At 45.1% G+C, this 16091-nt stretch overlaps 7 protein-coding genes across 7 annotated transcripts; 5 read left to right on the forward strand and 2 right to left on the reverse strand.

Moving 5' to 3' along the window:
• Positions 1-1125: 1125 nt before the first annotated feature.
• Positions 1126-1959, forward strand: BGW36DRAFT_427878 (Spherulation-specific family 4-domain-containing protein; the record flags this gene model as incomplete). The annotated part of the gene is made up of 2 exons (XM_046220471.1): positions 1126-1312; positions 1382-1959. 2 exons carry the CDS (start codon positions 1126-1128, stop codon positions 1957-1959), a joined length of 765 nt encoding a protein of 254 aa, XP_046072645.1.
• A 551-nt stretch (positions 1960-2510) lies between these two features.
• On the forward strand, positions 2511-3199 carry BGW36DRAFT_461819 (uncharacterized protein; the record flags this gene model as incomplete). Its single annotated transcript, XM_046222145.1, has 1 exon — positions 2511-3199. The coding sequence occupies one exon, from the start codon at positions 2511-2513 to the stop codon at positions 2859-2861; it is 351 nt and encodes a 116-aa protein (XP_046072646.1). The 3' UTR covers positions 2862-3199.
• Positions 2728-3637, forward strand: BGW36DRAFT_461820 (major facilitator superfamily domain-containing protein; the record flags this gene model as incomplete). Its single annotated transcript, XM_046222146.1, has 3 exons — positions 2728-3385; positions 3440-3530; positions 3604-3637. Exons 1-3 carry the CDS (start codon positions 3010-3012, stop codon positions 3635-3637), a joined length of 501 nt encoding a protein of 166 aa, XP_046072647.1. The 5' UTR covers positions 2728-3009.
• Positions 3638-6407: 2770 nt separating this feature from the next.
• BGW36DRAFT_296343 (Exoglucanase 1) lies at positions 6408-7844 on the forward strand (the record flags this gene model as incomplete). The annotated part of the gene is made up of 2 exons (XM_046211257.1): positions 6408-7019; positions 7086-7844. 2 exons carry the CDS (start codon positions 6408-6410, stop codon positions 7842-7844), a joined length of 1371 nt encoding a protein of 456 aa, XP_046072648.1.
• Positions 7845-9522: 1678 nt separating this feature from the next.
• BGW36DRAFT_379717 (uncharacterized protein) lies at positions 9523-10866 on the reverse strand. Its single transcript, XM_046216245.1, has one exon. It carries the CDS (start codon positions 10759-10761, stop codon positions 9574-9576), a length of 1188 nt encoding a protein of 395 aa, XP_046072649.1. The 5' UTR covers positions 10762-10866; the 3' UTR covers positions 9523-9573.
• Positions 10867-12223: 1357 nt separating this feature from the next.
• Positions 12224-13523, forward strand: BGW36DRAFT_427883 (uncharacterized protein; the record flags this gene model as incomplete). The annotated part of the gene is made up of 2 exons (XM_046220472.1): positions 12224-12952; positions 13002-13523. The coding sequence occupies 2 exons, from the start codon at positions 12224-12226 to the stop codon at positions 13521-13523; spliced, it is 1251 nt and encodes a 416-aa protein (XP_046072650.1).
• Positions 13524-14066: 543 nt separating this feature from the next.
• BGW36DRAFT_296286 (putative glycosyl hydrolase) lies at positions 14067-15634 on the reverse strand (the record flags this gene model as incomplete). Its single annotated transcript, XM_046211251.1, has 3 exons — positions 14067-14681; positions 14748-15209; positions 15293-15634. 3 exons carry the CDS (start codon positions 15632-15634, stop codon positions 14067-14069), a joined length of 1419 nt encoding a protein of 472 aa, XP_046072651.1.
• Positions 15635-16091: the final 457 nt, after the last annotated feature.

Genomic DNA, 16091 nt, shown 5'->3' on the forward strand with positions numbered 1-16091 from the left:
ACTGGTAACAATCTCCTTCCAAGGGGCGGCGCCGACGTCGTACAAAGAAGCCACAGATTTCTAGGACAGAACATACCTGTCGTGTAAGCCCCCATCTGTAAGTCAACCGCCTACTCTAAAATCAAGATATTATAATTAGTTTACCGAAAAAATGTCACGTAACGCTCATGCCAAGACTTGACCTTTGCCTTGTCAACCACAAGCAACGACGTTCTTAGATGTGTGTTGGCTGTTGGTGAATCCGAAATGGGGGCGGGATCCTGTTAGAAATTGTAACGTTACGCTAGAGCCGATCTTGAGCTATTGTTATTTTTATTATTATTATTTAATTCAGGCTGCTAGTTTGTAGTTATGGGATTTATAGAATGCAGGCTGCTTGCATTGGCCAGAGGGAATACGTCGTTGTCTGGTAGTGATGGTGTGCAGGGATAATGACAGCCATAAACGGGCCTAAATCCGACCACGCAGATAAGAAAGAACGAATTATTGATTAGGGGCAAGTTCGCAATTTCACCAATGAAGGACCTAGGCAGAATGCCATGATCTGCCATCGCGGCGTGCGCCATGCTGTCTAAGTCTTGAGATGTTACTACGACAGATGGGCGCCATTATTGGGTAGTATACCAGTATACCATTGCTAGCAAGCGAATTAACTCATAGCGTATTTTATTGTTGGCCGTGTGCCCAGCATTATTATTATTTTGGGTTGCCGATGTTTTCGTCAGCATGATAGACACACCCAATGGTATGCTTCAAATTCCGCTTAGACTGTTGGTCTCCAACAACTGTGGGCCATGAAACAATTGTGGTTTACGCCTTTTAGCCTCTCATTTCCCAATTAAGTTAATTTTCACTTCATAGCCCGTGAACCAACATTTATTCCCACACCATTGTTTGACCATATTAAGCTACGATATCGCCCGGTTTTACCGGCCAGCGCGTTACATCTTTTGATTAGGTCTAGGTAGATTTAGGATTTGAAGATTATATTAAACAAGAGAACTACATCCATAACTGTATTGTGGATAGAATAATCCCTTTTCTTGAACATTCTAGCTTGCAACGAGAAGCCGTAAAAGCACGTCTTGGAAATAAGTGACCTGGAAAATCGACATCTAACTGAACATGAGAGTATCTACGCTGCTTTCGGGCCTGTCCATTACTGGCCTGGTCACGGCTACCGACCTTTTGCTGCCTCTTTATATCTACCCATCAGCGGGCCCTATCCAACCGGTCTACGATGCAGTCACTTCAAATCCTAATGCCACGTTCTATGTCATAGTCGACCCCGATTCTGGACCCGGAGGAAGCCGTATGTTTGATTCTGTTCCGTAGAAATTAACCGTTGAGAGGAAGAGAGTCCTTCACTGACAAAAAACAGAATACCCAAACTCAGATTATATCACCGCTCTTGCCAAGCTCAACACTTATTCTAATGTGCAGACAATTGGATACGTGCACACGTCATACATGGCGCAAACCACCGATGCCATCGCAGCTAATGTCAGCAGATATGCAGGCTGGAGCAACTACTCGGATAGCAATATTGCGGTAAAAGGAATATTCTTCGACGAAGCCACAAATACACAAAACTCGGCCGCCTACGCCTACATGTCGACTATCGCGTCCAATGCTCGCGACCAAGGCCTCGACTTCGTCATATTCAACCCAGGAACGGTGGTGACTGCGCCGGAATTCTTTGAGGCAGCTGACCTCATCGTGGTTGAAGAAGTTGCTTATTCCACATACCAAGCTGGTACAATCCAGTCGGTGCCAGAGCAATATCGCAACCAAAGTGCTATCATCCTACATGATACGCCGTCAGGAACGAATTTGACATCTGTAGTAAGCGGGATGGAGAGCGATACGCTTGGCGCATTCTATGCGACCGCGGATTGCTGCTATCAAAGTGTCACAATCCTAGGCAGCGTCGCATCTGCGTTGGCAGCATCGAATTAAGGAACCGTGGTTCGGTGAATTTCGTGGAAGCCGTTTTGTTGTTCCCAGCTCGAGGGTTAGCCGGAATGTATGCGATCCTTCGAGGTCGAAGGAGTTATACATATGTTCCGTGTGTATATCTCATAGCTTGTACATAGCTTATGGAACAGATGTCGTAGCCTAAAGGGTCGAATTTGTTGATCAAAATAGTGCTCAGATAATATAGGACAGCGTTATTGACGCTGATTGGTCAACAATGCTGCTGACAAACTGAACCTTAAGGCCAATCAGACCCCAGGAACTGGAATTCATGTGAATGTCCTGTCTTGACACCTGTGTTAGTCACATCGACATGTCCGCACAGAGACGAACCCCTTAATGCTCACCATCAACCAAACTCATTAACCTCAAACCAAGCCCATAACCTGTCATTCTATTTCCCCAGCCAAGTGGACCGTATTCGGTACTTGCTCTCCCCATCGCAACTACAAGTGCCTTTGCCTTTCTCGGGCCAGCTGTAAGTAATAACCACATCAAGAGAATCTCCCAGCACTATCAGGTGTGTCAGGGCAATGGCAAATAACACGAGCATAGATCTAGAGCAGCGGCCGGTCGAAGTCAGTGTCCCCGATGGCGCGAGCCCCGTCAGTCAGCAGCAACATGGCCGGCCCGATGCATCTACAGAAGGAAGTTTGGACGCTTGGCTTGCTATTGCAGGGTCCTTCCTCGTGTATTTTGCGTCGTTCGGAATCATAAACAGCTTCGGATTCTTCCAGGACTTCTATCTGTCCATCTTCTTAAGGGATTATGCAGCTTCGGAAATCGCGCTCATCGGGACGATGCAGCTTGCATTGATGTATCTTACTGGGCCGGTCGTGGCTTCGCTGTTCGACGCGCATGGAATTAAGCTGAGCAAGGAATGACTGCTATGCTCAGCTGGAAATGTCCCGTTATGCTGATTGAGACATAAAGTATCTCTACCCAATTGGTGCCTTGGGTTGCTCCGTTTCTCTAGTGGGACTGTCATTTACGCAACCGAACCATATCTGGCAACACCTTTTGCCAAGGCCTATGTTAGGTTTGACAGTCGCTTGCGGTGTCCAACCAGCTCTCACAATTATTGGACGCCTCTTTAAGCATCGGAGAGCATTGGCAACGGGCCTCGTTGCGTCCGGAAGCAGTGCAGGCGGCGTAGGTTTTCCAATCATGTTCTCCAAATTGGTTCCACTTGTAGGATTTGCTTGGGCTCTGCGTGTTGGAGTGCTGGCCTCCATTGTCTCCTATAAAATTGCTTGGTGCATAACTAGGACAAACCAAAACTCGAAGCAGCTCAAATCACTCGCAGATTTATTCGATTTAGGTGGATTTAAGGATGCTCGATATATTTACCTGTCCCTGGGTAGCTTTATGACAAATCTGGGCTTATACGGACCTTATTACTATGTTGGTAAGTCTGCTACAGTCTCATTTCGAAAATCCGCCAAACTAACAACCACCAAAGAGCCATTCTGCACCCTCTTAGATCCGGCTGCCAGTGTTAAAGTATACTTACTCCCACTCATTAACGCCTCCAGTCTAGCCGGTCGTATCATGTGAGTCTACCCATCACTTAAAGTATTGTAACGTAACTAGCTATGATCAATTCTGACCGAAACAACTCTCCAGTGGAGGCTATGTTACTGATAGTAACAATAATTAACCTATAGTGAGATTCAAGTTCCAGTAGGGCCATGCAAACGCGTCCAAATTTCATTGCGCTACGTATAAATGACCGGCCGCTTGTGTCGTACATGCGATACGAGCCATAAAGTAACTTAAAGGCGACGCCAATGACAATCTAAATGCCAAAGTAATCGTACCACAGCTACCCGAGATTCATTGCTCGTGTTGACATGCTAAGGATAGAAGCTGCTAGTGAAGGGGTAAGAATATTGACGCCATGACAGTGAGACGCTTGAGGCTTGCTGTTTGGTTTTTATTTGAACGGTTTGCTGCTAGAGTAATATAATGTGTGCGCCGCTGGATCGTGTGGTCTACCTTGTTTTTCGCTGCCCGAAGCTCTGCTCAGAGATCTTCAACAATCTCATCCATGTGTAACGGTTGTGACATGCTTTGTGAAAATCGATGTCATTTGCTGTTAGTTTGATTATCCCGAGGGCAGGGTTCTTGCTTTGAAGGCATCGCCTCTGCCGAGTGATGTTCATTTCCGTCTTGAATCGTTGAATCTTCATTGAAGCTATCAAATAGTCAATGGCAGCTGAAGATCCCAGATAAATGAGGAGAAATCCACGAAGATGAATGCACCGTCAGGGTACTCTTTCATATTCCACACATAACCCATTCCAGCGTGATAGAAATTAATAGCTTCCAAGAATATGACCCACGTAAGAGCTCACTACTCTGAATAACTCAAGCAGGACTAGTCAATACCGGCAACGTTCATAACTAAGTAACTTGAGAGCAATACTTTTTCAAGGGCTATGCAGGGTGGAAAATGTTCGGGGCCATATGTCGCTGGAAAGACTCAAAATACTGGGATATAATTAGCAAAGAGGACGACAGCCAAAATTGTGAGGCGCTTACCTTCATCCCTAATATGATCAACATGAACAGATGCTAATGTTTCCCAGAACGAGTCCGACAAGGGTCAATCTGAGGGTAAAACTTTTCCTGTTCCCTCACTCACCATCTACAAAATACCAGAGGTCTTCGATCCGTAATCGCCTAGCTGCTGTTGCACGTTGGTGCGTTGGGGGTCGTTCTTCCTCTTGAAAGGATTCAGGATATCAACGTCAAGCTTAGCCGGGATGAAGTTAGTCAATGAGATGGAATATAAGATATGGTCTAGAAGGTCTCCCGAGGATGGCCAATCGTAGAGGCCTAGTCATTGGTAGAAAATCACCCGCCCTTTCCTCCCGACGTTATTACTGCGTCCGTGTTTGCTATACAGATCTAATGGTCCGTCAATCTCGAAAAGGATAACTCTGGTTACCGACGGCTTTTCCGGGAGATTGTTATAGGATGTTCTAAACCTGCCCGCGAAGTACACCGGAATCCGGGTTGCCGTACCATCTTCTTCAATGTCTATTACGGTCATAGACTGTGTAATTAGTCGAATCTAGCAATGGCCTTTATGCCCTATCCGGAATATCTCCTGCCAGGCTTCACTCGATACACCCCACTGGGTATCCTCTGGATCCGGAGCAGTGCCCTGATTATCATCTCCATCACCCGTTGACCTAGCGGACATCACAGTCAGAACGCCAGTCAATAGTGCGAAGCAACTGCCTCGTTTCAGGACGTCCCATGGTGGGCTGAGTAAATGGCAGAAAATAAATGGTATTGCGAAGTACAGAATCGCATCTGAAGGAAGCATCGTGGGATCGGTTATAGAAATCTATAGGAAATTAGAGTCAGCGGACGCCCAAAGACCAGCCCATGGACTTTGACCCGACCAACTGAGCACTTTATCGAAACAAGAACAGCGACATTTTTTAGCCTTGCTCTATGAGAGGTATTGAGCCAATGGGATAGTAGAAGCGAACGGGGCTAGGACAGCAACACGAGCGGGCATCTACCCCATAGGGCACGAAGAACAAAAAGGGAAAGCAGTTGAACGACAGGCGATGCTTAGAACGGCAAGAGGCAATTTTCACCTTGCCCGACCCGGTACTAGAAGGGTTCTCACGTTACATCACTAAAAGTCGGTCTGGGTCCCGTCATCTAATTCGTAACAAGTGAAGGGAACATTTTACTTAACAGTATACATGTAGCTAACAAACTCGCCAACTGCATTTGCTTGTTGATATAGATATCCGTTTGACATATTTCTTTTACGTGCTACAGAGTATATATAAATATGTTTCCATTAGTGTTTGGAAACAAACTAGTGCCACTTATTAATAGGATTTAGGTCCGTTTAACCTTGCTAACAATCGTCGGCAGTTAAGTTTAAAGATGGATCTCCACCAAAAAGCCCCCCGCAATTTAATTGACGGGGAAAAGCCAGGGTCCCGTTAAGTTAGGCCTCCACCTGAGTAAGCAAATATTTCTATATGAAACCCAGCAGTAGGCAGTTTAACGCTGCACTAGCTTTAGCCAAACTCGCAACCAATACCCCGGGATATTCGTTTCCCTACATGGATATTAAGGTATGATGCAGTAGATAGTAAGAACATTCCCTGAACGTAATTTTAGCGGAGTGTCGGGATGGATACTCGTCGACACGAGGCCGCGATTCCGGCCCAAATGGACGGGGAGTATCGGTTTGAAATAAATTCCTCAAGAAGATGGGTTGGAAACCATCGTTTCATGCAAAAATTTCAGGGCTTCTGAGCAATGTTGATCATGAGACTTTCGAAGGTTTTCATTATAAAAAGGTATGTACAGGCCTGGAATTGCATCATATCATCGTTCAAACAACCAGTCCTTCTATAGGTTCTCAAGGCTTTCATAAAGCGAATAAAGAAATGTTTCAACGCGCTTTTCTCGTTTCTATCTCACTTTACCTTGCCGCTCAGGCACAGCAGGTTGGCACCTCTACAGAGGAAGTGCACCCTGCCCTGACCTGGCAGAAATGTACCGCTGCTGGTAGCTGCTCAGCGGTTAGTGGAAAAGTCGTCGTCGATGCAAATTGGCGTTGGGTTCACTCCGTCGGTGGCTATACCAATTGTTATACCGGGAATACCTGGGATGCTACTCTGTGCCCAAACGACACGACTTGCGCTGCAAACTGCGCTTTGGATGGCGCAAATTACGAAGGGACCTATGGTGTTACCTCTTCGGGAAGCTCCTTGAAGCTTGATTTTGTCACACAATCATCGAACAAAAATATCGGCTCTCGACTGTACCTCATGGAAGATGATGACACCTACCAGTCCTTCCAGCTACTCGGTAAGGAGTTCACTTTCGATGTCGACGTGTCAAACCTTCCCTGCGGACTGAATGGTGCGCTTTACTTTGTTTCTATGGATCTTGATGGTGGTATGTCCAAGTATTCAACCAACAAGGCTGGTGCCAAGTATGGTACTGGCTACTGTGACTCTCAATGCCCTCGTGATTTGAAATTTATTAATGGCCAGGTATGCTGTTTTTTCTTCTGCGCTTGTAGTTTGTACAAATACTGATTGCAATCACTTTGAGAATAGGCCAATGTTGACGGTTGGGTACCCTCATCAAACGACCCAAACGCTGGTGTTGGTAACCATGGATCTTGTTGTTCTGAGATGGATGTTTGGGAGGCGAACAGTATCTCAAATGCTGTCACTCCCCACCCGTGCTCCACCGTTGGTCAGTCCATGTGCGAGTCTGATAACTGCGGTGGCACCTACTCCTCTGATCGCTACGGCGGTGAGTGCGACCCCGATGGATGCGATTTTAACCCGTACAGGATGGGAAACAAAACCTTCTACGGCTCTGGATCCGGCTTTGTTGTCGATACATCCAAGGTATTTACTGTTGTTACGCAGTTTATTGAGAATGGGGGCTCTCTCAGCTCCATCAAGCGATTCTACGTCCAGGGTGGCAAAGTTATTTCTCAGTCAGAATCAGACGTCTCCGGCGTCACTGGTAATGAAATTACGCAAGCCTTTTGTGATGCTCAAAAATCGGCTTTTGGTGACACGAACTCTTTCGATCAAAAGGGCGGACTGAGCCAAATGGGCAAGGCACTTGGAGGTGACATGGTTCTTGTGATGTCTCTCTGGGACGATCACTCCGCCGACATGCTCTGGCTCGATAGCACTTACCCAACCAACGAGACTGCTAGTACCCCTGGTGCTGCCCGTGGTAGCTGTTCTACGAGCTCCGGCGTGCCATCTGACGTGGAGTCAAACAACGCCAGCGCCTCGGTTACTTACTCCAACATTAAATTCGGACCTATCAACTCGACATTCACTGCCTCCTAGAATAAAGGCCAAGGCGCCAGATATTGAAGTCAATGGCATGTGCTTGAAATCAAACTGGTCATAAACTCATAGAATGGACTTCCTAGATTCAATATTTTAGGTGTAAACCATCAAACAATGAAGCTAGGTAACCTCTTTTGGGTCTATGATTAAATGATTTTCAGTTTACGGTTTGTTCAATTTTTTTTTCTTTAACTTTTCTTTATCCATTCCTATTCAAGATGCCAATATTTTACAAAAAATGTATATACGTATGACCTTTCGAAATCTCAATCAGGTCGAGTTTCATTCGTTTAATTTCACTACTGCTTGGTCTAAAAAGTTATTCTACAGACATGTCGGTCTCACAATAGAACGTCATAATAGAAAGAAGATTTATTAGTTAGAAAATACTCTTGGTATCCATACGCGTTGTAAACATGCTCTTTCGGCCGAGACCCCTCGTTCTTTGCTAGATACCGTTACAAAATCAATTGAGAGGCGAACTTCCAAGTATTGACGGAGTTTTAATCGGGATAAGTCGCCGAGAGGCGGGGTACCACATAGAACGTATGGAAGATCTGCGGAAATTCGATAGACGTTCCTTTCTTATCACGTCTTTACTCTAGTCATATAATTTTCTCAATCCATGAACCTCATTAACTGCGAGGTAATTTCCTTTCGGAAGGTTTGCCGGTTTTTAACATTGATTGGGCACTATTACCATTGGAGAATAGATACTTAAACCGTAGCTGACACGGAATGAAACAAGTTTATTGTTGATTCACATATGCACGGTTCCCAATTCCATAACCCGGTAGTTCATGATAACTCTGCAGTATTCTAATACTGACTCCATAACCAAGCAAGACAACATCCACTATGAAGTCTCTCCTTAATAGAACGGCTATTGTTACAGACTCATCTTCCGGGGATGTACGAGTCATCGCACTCACTCTGGCTAAGGCTGGTGTCCATGTTGTATTTGCTGACATAGGCCCTGAACCTCAAGTAGATGACTATGAAGAAGACGACTAAGAATTGACTCATCATCTTATCTCAGCGTGCTACGGCAAAGGCAGCACGAAACGTGCCATATTCGAGCAATGCAATGTACAATATCCTGAGCAGATTAGTCAACTTATTAAAAGAGCCGCCTGGAAATTTGGTCGTCTAGATATTATGGTCAACAACGCAGGTATCCTTACATGGCCAGGTACAATCGTCGACACGACGGAGGAAGAATATGATAGGACGATGGCGGTCAATATGAAAGGAACATTCTTTGGATGCAAGTATTCCAATGAACAATTTTTATCTCAAAGAAAAGTCGATAATCATCTCATTCAATTGCAAAATTGTCAACTTTTCATCGATCGGTGTATTCATCGGGTTAAAGAAGAACCTGCATGTTGTGTATCCAAAGGGGCCGTGGTCAATTTGATAAGACAGTTGGCAGTGGGTTTTGGTAAGAAGGGGGTCAATGTTAATACAATCTGTCCGGGATCTTTGCAGACGGCCATGGTCCGTCCGATTTTAGATGACCCTGAAGAAAGAAGTTCTTGGATGATGCCACTTCATGGCCGAGGTTAGGTGTTGCGCAAGGCGTTACTAATGCGACCCTGTGGTTGGCGACTACGGAGAGTGATTTCATGGCAGGATCTGCTATACCAATCGACGGCGAATATATCGCTAGGTAGCCGACCAAAAGCATAGATTGAAGTAAGGTGCATTGTGATAGCTCCATCCTCTAAGAATTCATGTTCCTACTGAATGATTCCATATCCTGTTTTAATGCATACCACGGCTCTCGATATTCCATAACCCGAGCCCTATATCTATTGATAACAGTAGGCACATCCTTCATATCAAGACACACATCATTTGTGACATCCTTCCAGTCCATTCCATTCTCATTTTTTCGATAACGAGTATCGTTATCCATTTCATCCAATAGAATAATATCAAAACAATGTCCCGCCCAGCTGCCAGCCTTTGCCGTGCTAATAGAGTATTCTTGACCATAGTAGCCAGTTAAACCGCTTGAACACTGGATGTACCAGAGGAGGACATCTTCTATCGCCAATTCGGTGGATATCTGGTTTCCCATTACCCTGCCGCCATTTTCACAGCGAAAACAGCGTACATACTCCATAGTTGACAGGTTTCGCAGCGTCCAGATTCTGGAATCTGGCATTACAGCACCAAAAGGCGCAATATTGCAGGTCCATCGCAACTCATTGGCTAATATGAGTCTTATGCGAGGGTGGAAAGAAGTCTCCATGCTCTCTTTCAAAATTCCCATCCACAAATCAGGAGTGGTTTCCCCTTTGGTATAGTCAGTGAAAGACATATATGACGAGTTTATTCCTCCGCCCGCAGCCCAGGTCCTCGGACCCCAGCGAGAAGATCGTCTCCTCAAGATTTTATCGATCAACGAATAGTTATCTTTTTTAAATGATGCTGGGAGATCGTTTCGTTTATCGCAAAGTAATGCCATTTCGACTCCGATCAGACTACCCGATGCCCGTATGCAGTCCATTTGTAAGTGCGAAAGAATGCGAGGCCATAGTGTAGGTGATGAGAGCCCGAAATTGATGATATCCTGACGTGTAAGAATGGATGGATGATCCAAAATCAACCCCACAATTTCATTTGGTAGACTTTCGATGGTTGAAATTGTCGGTAGGGTTTGGGGCGCTATACGATCGGCTATAATCAAAGCCTTATCGCGTCGTCTTCCGCCATCGTTGCCTGATTCAGGGAGCTCTGGAGTTCTTCGTGGGGGTCTAGAGAGTAAGTGCCACATATTCCAAGCACTTCTACCTTGTGGCTGACATATAGGTGGATAATCGCTTCGATGAATACCGTCAATCCGGTAGTACGTGTCTTTCCGAGGAGCGGTCAGAGTCCAGCCAGGGACAACTCTCTGCTCCATTATGGACTGTCCTTCGTGTTTATATTCGGGGAGGAGAATATTTAAAATCCAGTAGTTTTTTTTAATGACAAATAGATTAAAGGGGTGTGTTAATAGGTAATTGATACCGACCAAAACTATTCTGCCTGGCGATCGGGGCGGATTATAAGCGTGCTGCCTGTTAGGTTGCATGCTAGGAATTGCCGTTCGCGGTTATATACGGTTTTTGGACTGAATACCTTGAAATATATTCTTTTTCAAGTCAAAATCATTGACGTGCAGTGTTATAGGTTTCAGGGTTACATGATGAGGCGCTGGAAGTACGTGTACGCAAAATATCTACATGTTCGTCCATATCTTTCTACGGATGCATACATACAATACTAGCCCAACAGTATTCGCGTTTTTTCCCGAACGCGCACCTACAAAATTTACCCTCCTTACAAAAAAGCCACTATTCCTCCAAATATTAGATTATAAGTCTAAATCGTTCAAAAATATAATAAAAATTAATTATATTCTATTTCTTCATTAAAATTAATATTAATTTTTGATATACTATCTTTTAATAGCTAAAATAGTATTTATTTATAAATCTATAAAGCAAATCAATCTGCCTCAGAGGGGTACGAGGCATGATTGGGGGAGGGTTGAAAAAGAGGAAAAAATTGAGCGTGTCACGGGTGTGCGGAAAAACGCGAAAACCGCTTTAGCGTGACTGTATATAAAACTATCTTTCCTTGAATTAATTATGGAGAATATATGGCAATGAATAGAGTTTTGAACACAAGACATCAAGCGATGCATTTTTAGTACTAAATTGGAAAGATGAAACAAGAATTGAACGTTAGTAATCGAGGCCCTAGGTTTAGAAATACTTAGCCCTCTCAGCACGGAAGTTACATTATTATATTATGTCCAATAAGGCCCTTCAAAGCTAAGGCAATTAGCAAGTACATGTAGGCAGAAAATGCGCCCAGTAGGTTGAAATAACTTGAAGTAATGGCAGATGACGAGAACAATACCAAGGACCCGTCATATTCAACTTATCTCTTCTTTTGTGGAAGAATCTTCAAAATCCTCAAAATAGAAATGAGGTGTTTCATCGGACCAAAATCAAAGGGGTACGAGAAGAGACGGGCCGTCATTCTTTGTTACGTCTGCCTCTCTTGTTTACGAGAATAAAATCACAAAACTCGGAAAACTAAAAACTTCCCGTGGTATTTAATCATCTGAATATCTGGGAATATTGATATTTGTACTGAAATAGCATATTCTGATCTCACTGGTGTCAAGATTGCGCCAACAAACAGATGAGTGATGTCAGCAGAAGGAAGGACAAATGTTCTTCTAGAAAAGTCCTGCATCATACAGAATGCTCTTTTCAATGTTAATTGGGTATTTCCTATGTACTTTAGACATGATTGATGCACTACCTTACGCCTTGTCAAAAAGTTCTTACCAAGGGCCTGTGTTGTCAAGGATGAAAGAAGAAACTACTTTGTGGGAACACCAATACTTTGGTATCACAACAACTCGGTCGAGCACGAAGACATACACCAAGACAGTTTTTTGGACAACAACATCAGTACATTCCGTCATCAATTATGAGTCCTTTACAGTCACGAAGACCGTGTCCACCACTATCATTACAGTCTCTGGCCTTGACATGCACAAAAACGGAATGAATGTACAAATAACAACCAAACCCAAGGTCATTATGAGTATGACAGCCACAATGCATCTCACAGTGACAAAGTCAATACTCGAGCAAAAGAATCACCACATAGTGCTGGGGGTTCACAGGCTAGATCATGCAATACCAGGCTGGTTAATTGGGACTGTTACTCACACAATTATAAGCACCGTTCAAGCTGTTGACCCCCACTTAACAGCTACAAATTCAGTGGTGGTGCCTGAAACAACAGTAATAACAGAGCGTCCCCATGTGTCAACAGTAGTAACTACTTCCACAGTAATAGCCACAAATATGGTAATAACCAAAACAGCGACTTCATTTGTCCAACTTAGCACGCAGTCAGATGGGAAGCGGGATGTAATAATCCTGAAACGGGTGGACTATGTTACACAAATTCCCATGGACACTCTTTCGTCCCAAGTGCGGCTGCCGACGAATGTTGAAGCCAATATAACCCGGATGGCATTGAGAGGGTCATTAGGATTAGGCAACCGAGACAGCATTACAGTAACGGTGCGCTCTTCCTTTTGAATTTTCTGGTGTTGATGCTAAATTATAACAGCAAACATTGATAGCATCAACCACTGTCTTCAAAACCAGGGCCATTACTGTACCCCGCATATGGACAAGCTCCACCAATTCAACCATTACTGTTACTATCACTAGAACAATAATGCAACCGGCAGCGGCAGCGGCAGGAGTGGGAACAGCGGTAAAGGAAGGACTAGAAGCAGGAGTAGAAGAAGGAATGAAAGGAGGGACACACGCACTGGGAGAGCCTTTAACTGATATCGTGGTCGTGGCGACGGAAACTATTATTGCAACATTCACCGAAACTCTCCCTATCTCCGCTTTACTAACACTAATCTCCCCAACCACCGCCAAACAGCCTACTACAATGGATATTACACATGTCGTGACTAAGTCAAACAAACCCGCAAAGACAGTTACCAAGTTGGTGACCAATTTTGTGACATTGACACATGTTCCAGAAGACATTGTTGTAACAAAGGTAAATATAGTGACTGAGACTACTACTGTAAGTGGAATTTATACAATGTGGCTCGTTAGTGTGGCTACATAGAATGCCAAGTTCTTGCTTTTAAACAGGATGAATTTCTGATATTTTATTGAAAAATATAATCTATGCTACATTTGAACTTGTTGGCAGTCTACTTAGTAGAGAACGATTTATGTAGAACATCCATATATTAATTGGTAATTGATCATGATTGCATATAATATTAACTTCGTCATCAACTGGTAGTTTGGCATAAAAATCAATACTTGGTGACAAAATTTCCATCTCACTCAGTACTATTTACGGGACTCGCCTAGCACCAATACTTTGTATTTCGAATGGTAAGAATATTAAGGATGAGAGAAGATAGAATACATTAGTATACATATAAAATCTCGCACTCTAACCCTGTTACCCTGTTACCCACTTCAACGCCAGAAGGTTGCGCACATATAGCCGGATCTCTGCTGCATGCAGTTATTTACAAAAGTCGGACGAATAGTTGTTTGGATAAGAAAGACATCCTCCATAACTCCAGAAATATTTCAAACGCAAATATTATCAAAAAGAAGGGGGAGAAAAGATAGACAGTTATGGAAAAAAGAGTTAGTAGAAATCTCCAGTGAGTAGCCACGCTATCATGGCAATCCAGCAGCCGGAAAACACCAAGGTTAAAATACCTGCACCTGCACGGTCACCTGCTGTAATGGCTGCCTGTTTGGGAGGCTGATATTCTCCAGAGGACTGGGTACCACCGGATGGGTTACTACTACTGTTACCACCAGTCTCGGCGGTAACGGGCCCAGGGATCGAGGGAGGTGTGTAAGAAGCCCCATCTGGTCCGAAGGCAACGAGAGAGTTGGCAAATATACTGAGAGCGGACATTTCCTGTTCAATACCTTTGCTGCCGTCCCAGCTGGAGCTGAACCATTGCATACCGCAATCATTCTCAGGGCCACTACATTGCTTTCCCGCTGCAACCGCGGAATATTTCAGCTTTGTGGTGATGGTGGCAGCTTGATCCGGCACCAGAAGTGCGATTGTTGATAGCCAATTTGCCATTAGGCCTTTAAAACACAGTTGATCACGATCGCATGTCATGATGGGATCACAAGCTGCCTCGGATAGAATGTTGCCACCATACTGTTCGGGGAAGAATATGGTCCAGATAGAGTTGAGTAGGCCGTCCACGCTCTCTTTCCATTTGGCCCCACCGTCTGTCTTGATATTGTCAGTGTCTGCTGTGCCGGTGCGACTGGTGTTTTAAAGGAGAAAAGAAGTTAATACCTTGTTGTACATGTAAGCGGCACCGGCGACATAGGAGCCATAGTTGTAAGACCATTGCATATTGCTCTTGTCCTGACAGTTTTGTGATATGTGGGTCATGTCATTGATATACCATGTCTTGTTATCAAAGAGCACCGACTCCACACTCCAATCCCATACGGTTTCCGCCCAGTTGGCGTAGGATTCGTTGTTTGTATAACGATAGAGGCGTGCAGCCAGTTGAAAGAAAGCGCCATTAGAGACGGCATTCTTAGCGTCGTATCCTCCCAGGATAGGATACAGCTGCCAGCGGAGGCCGCCATTACACGATGCTTTATCGACGTCCCAGCGACCAGCAAAATCGTTGAAAGCACCTTGGGCCAACTCTAACCAAGATGCGCTTCCAGGAGTTGGATCTTCAGGAAACCTTTGTTCGGCGGCAGTCATAGCTCCGAGCGCCCAAAACTCTTGATCGTCGTTGCCCTAGACGAATGAACGATGGAAAAGTGAGTCAGCCAGCAAGCTCCGTCACGAGGAGAATAAGTACCCGGGGGCAGAAAACGTACCAGGTAGCTGCTATAGTTGGAAGTGAAAAAGTCGTGATTGGGGCCACCTTGCCATGACATACCTTGGATGACCAAATCGTTGTACTGGTCATCGCCGGTCCAATGCCAATAGTTAATCAAGAAGGTGAACAAAGCACCGCCCTCCCACCACGTACCGTCGAATTTGCCCGGAATCAGCTTGCTGTCTCGGTTGTTGTACATTGTAACGGAAGAGGCGGCGGCTGCCTGAGCAGCAGACTTGAAAGAGCCCGCATCCTGGAGACTGATTGTGATGGCAGCGATGGCCAACGGGGCCGATAGGAGGAGGGAGGGCAGGACGCGAGACGGTGTGAGCCAGCGCATAGCCGCGGAGTTGGCACGATAGATACAAAGATCATGCGCTGGGATAAAACGAGGGTGGTGGTGACGCGGGTGGGCAGATTGCACTGGTGCTGGGAGACAAATATGTTGATATGCTGATATGTTGATATGTCTATATGTTCACTGGACAGCGGTCGTGGAAGCGAGCAAGGGGGTTGCTGGGGGAGAAGGACAGGATGCAGGGGCGCTCCAAGGCAGCGCAGAGGCGGAGGAAGGCGCACTGCAGGCATTATTTGACGCATCAATCACAATAAAGACTAAAGAGTCTCTTGAAAGCGTCTCGCTGCCCGAGAGCGGCCTAGCGCGGGCTCGCAGCTTCGTCCAATGAACGGCGCGCTGGAGTCGTTTTCGGACTCATGCAAGGTGTCCGCATTCGGCTGCTGCACTCGCTTACTGAGGGTGTGGCCGGATGGAGCTTCTACATGGCGAGTATGAATAT

This window comes from Talaromyces proteolyticus (genome assembly GCF_021365285.1).
Source record: "Talaromyces proteolyticus strain PMI_201 chromosome Unknown BGW36scaffold_6, whole genome shotgun sequence".
NCBI lineage: Eukaryota > Fungi > Ascomycota > Eurotiomycetes > Eurotiales > Trichocomaceae > Talaromyces > Talaromyces proteolyticus.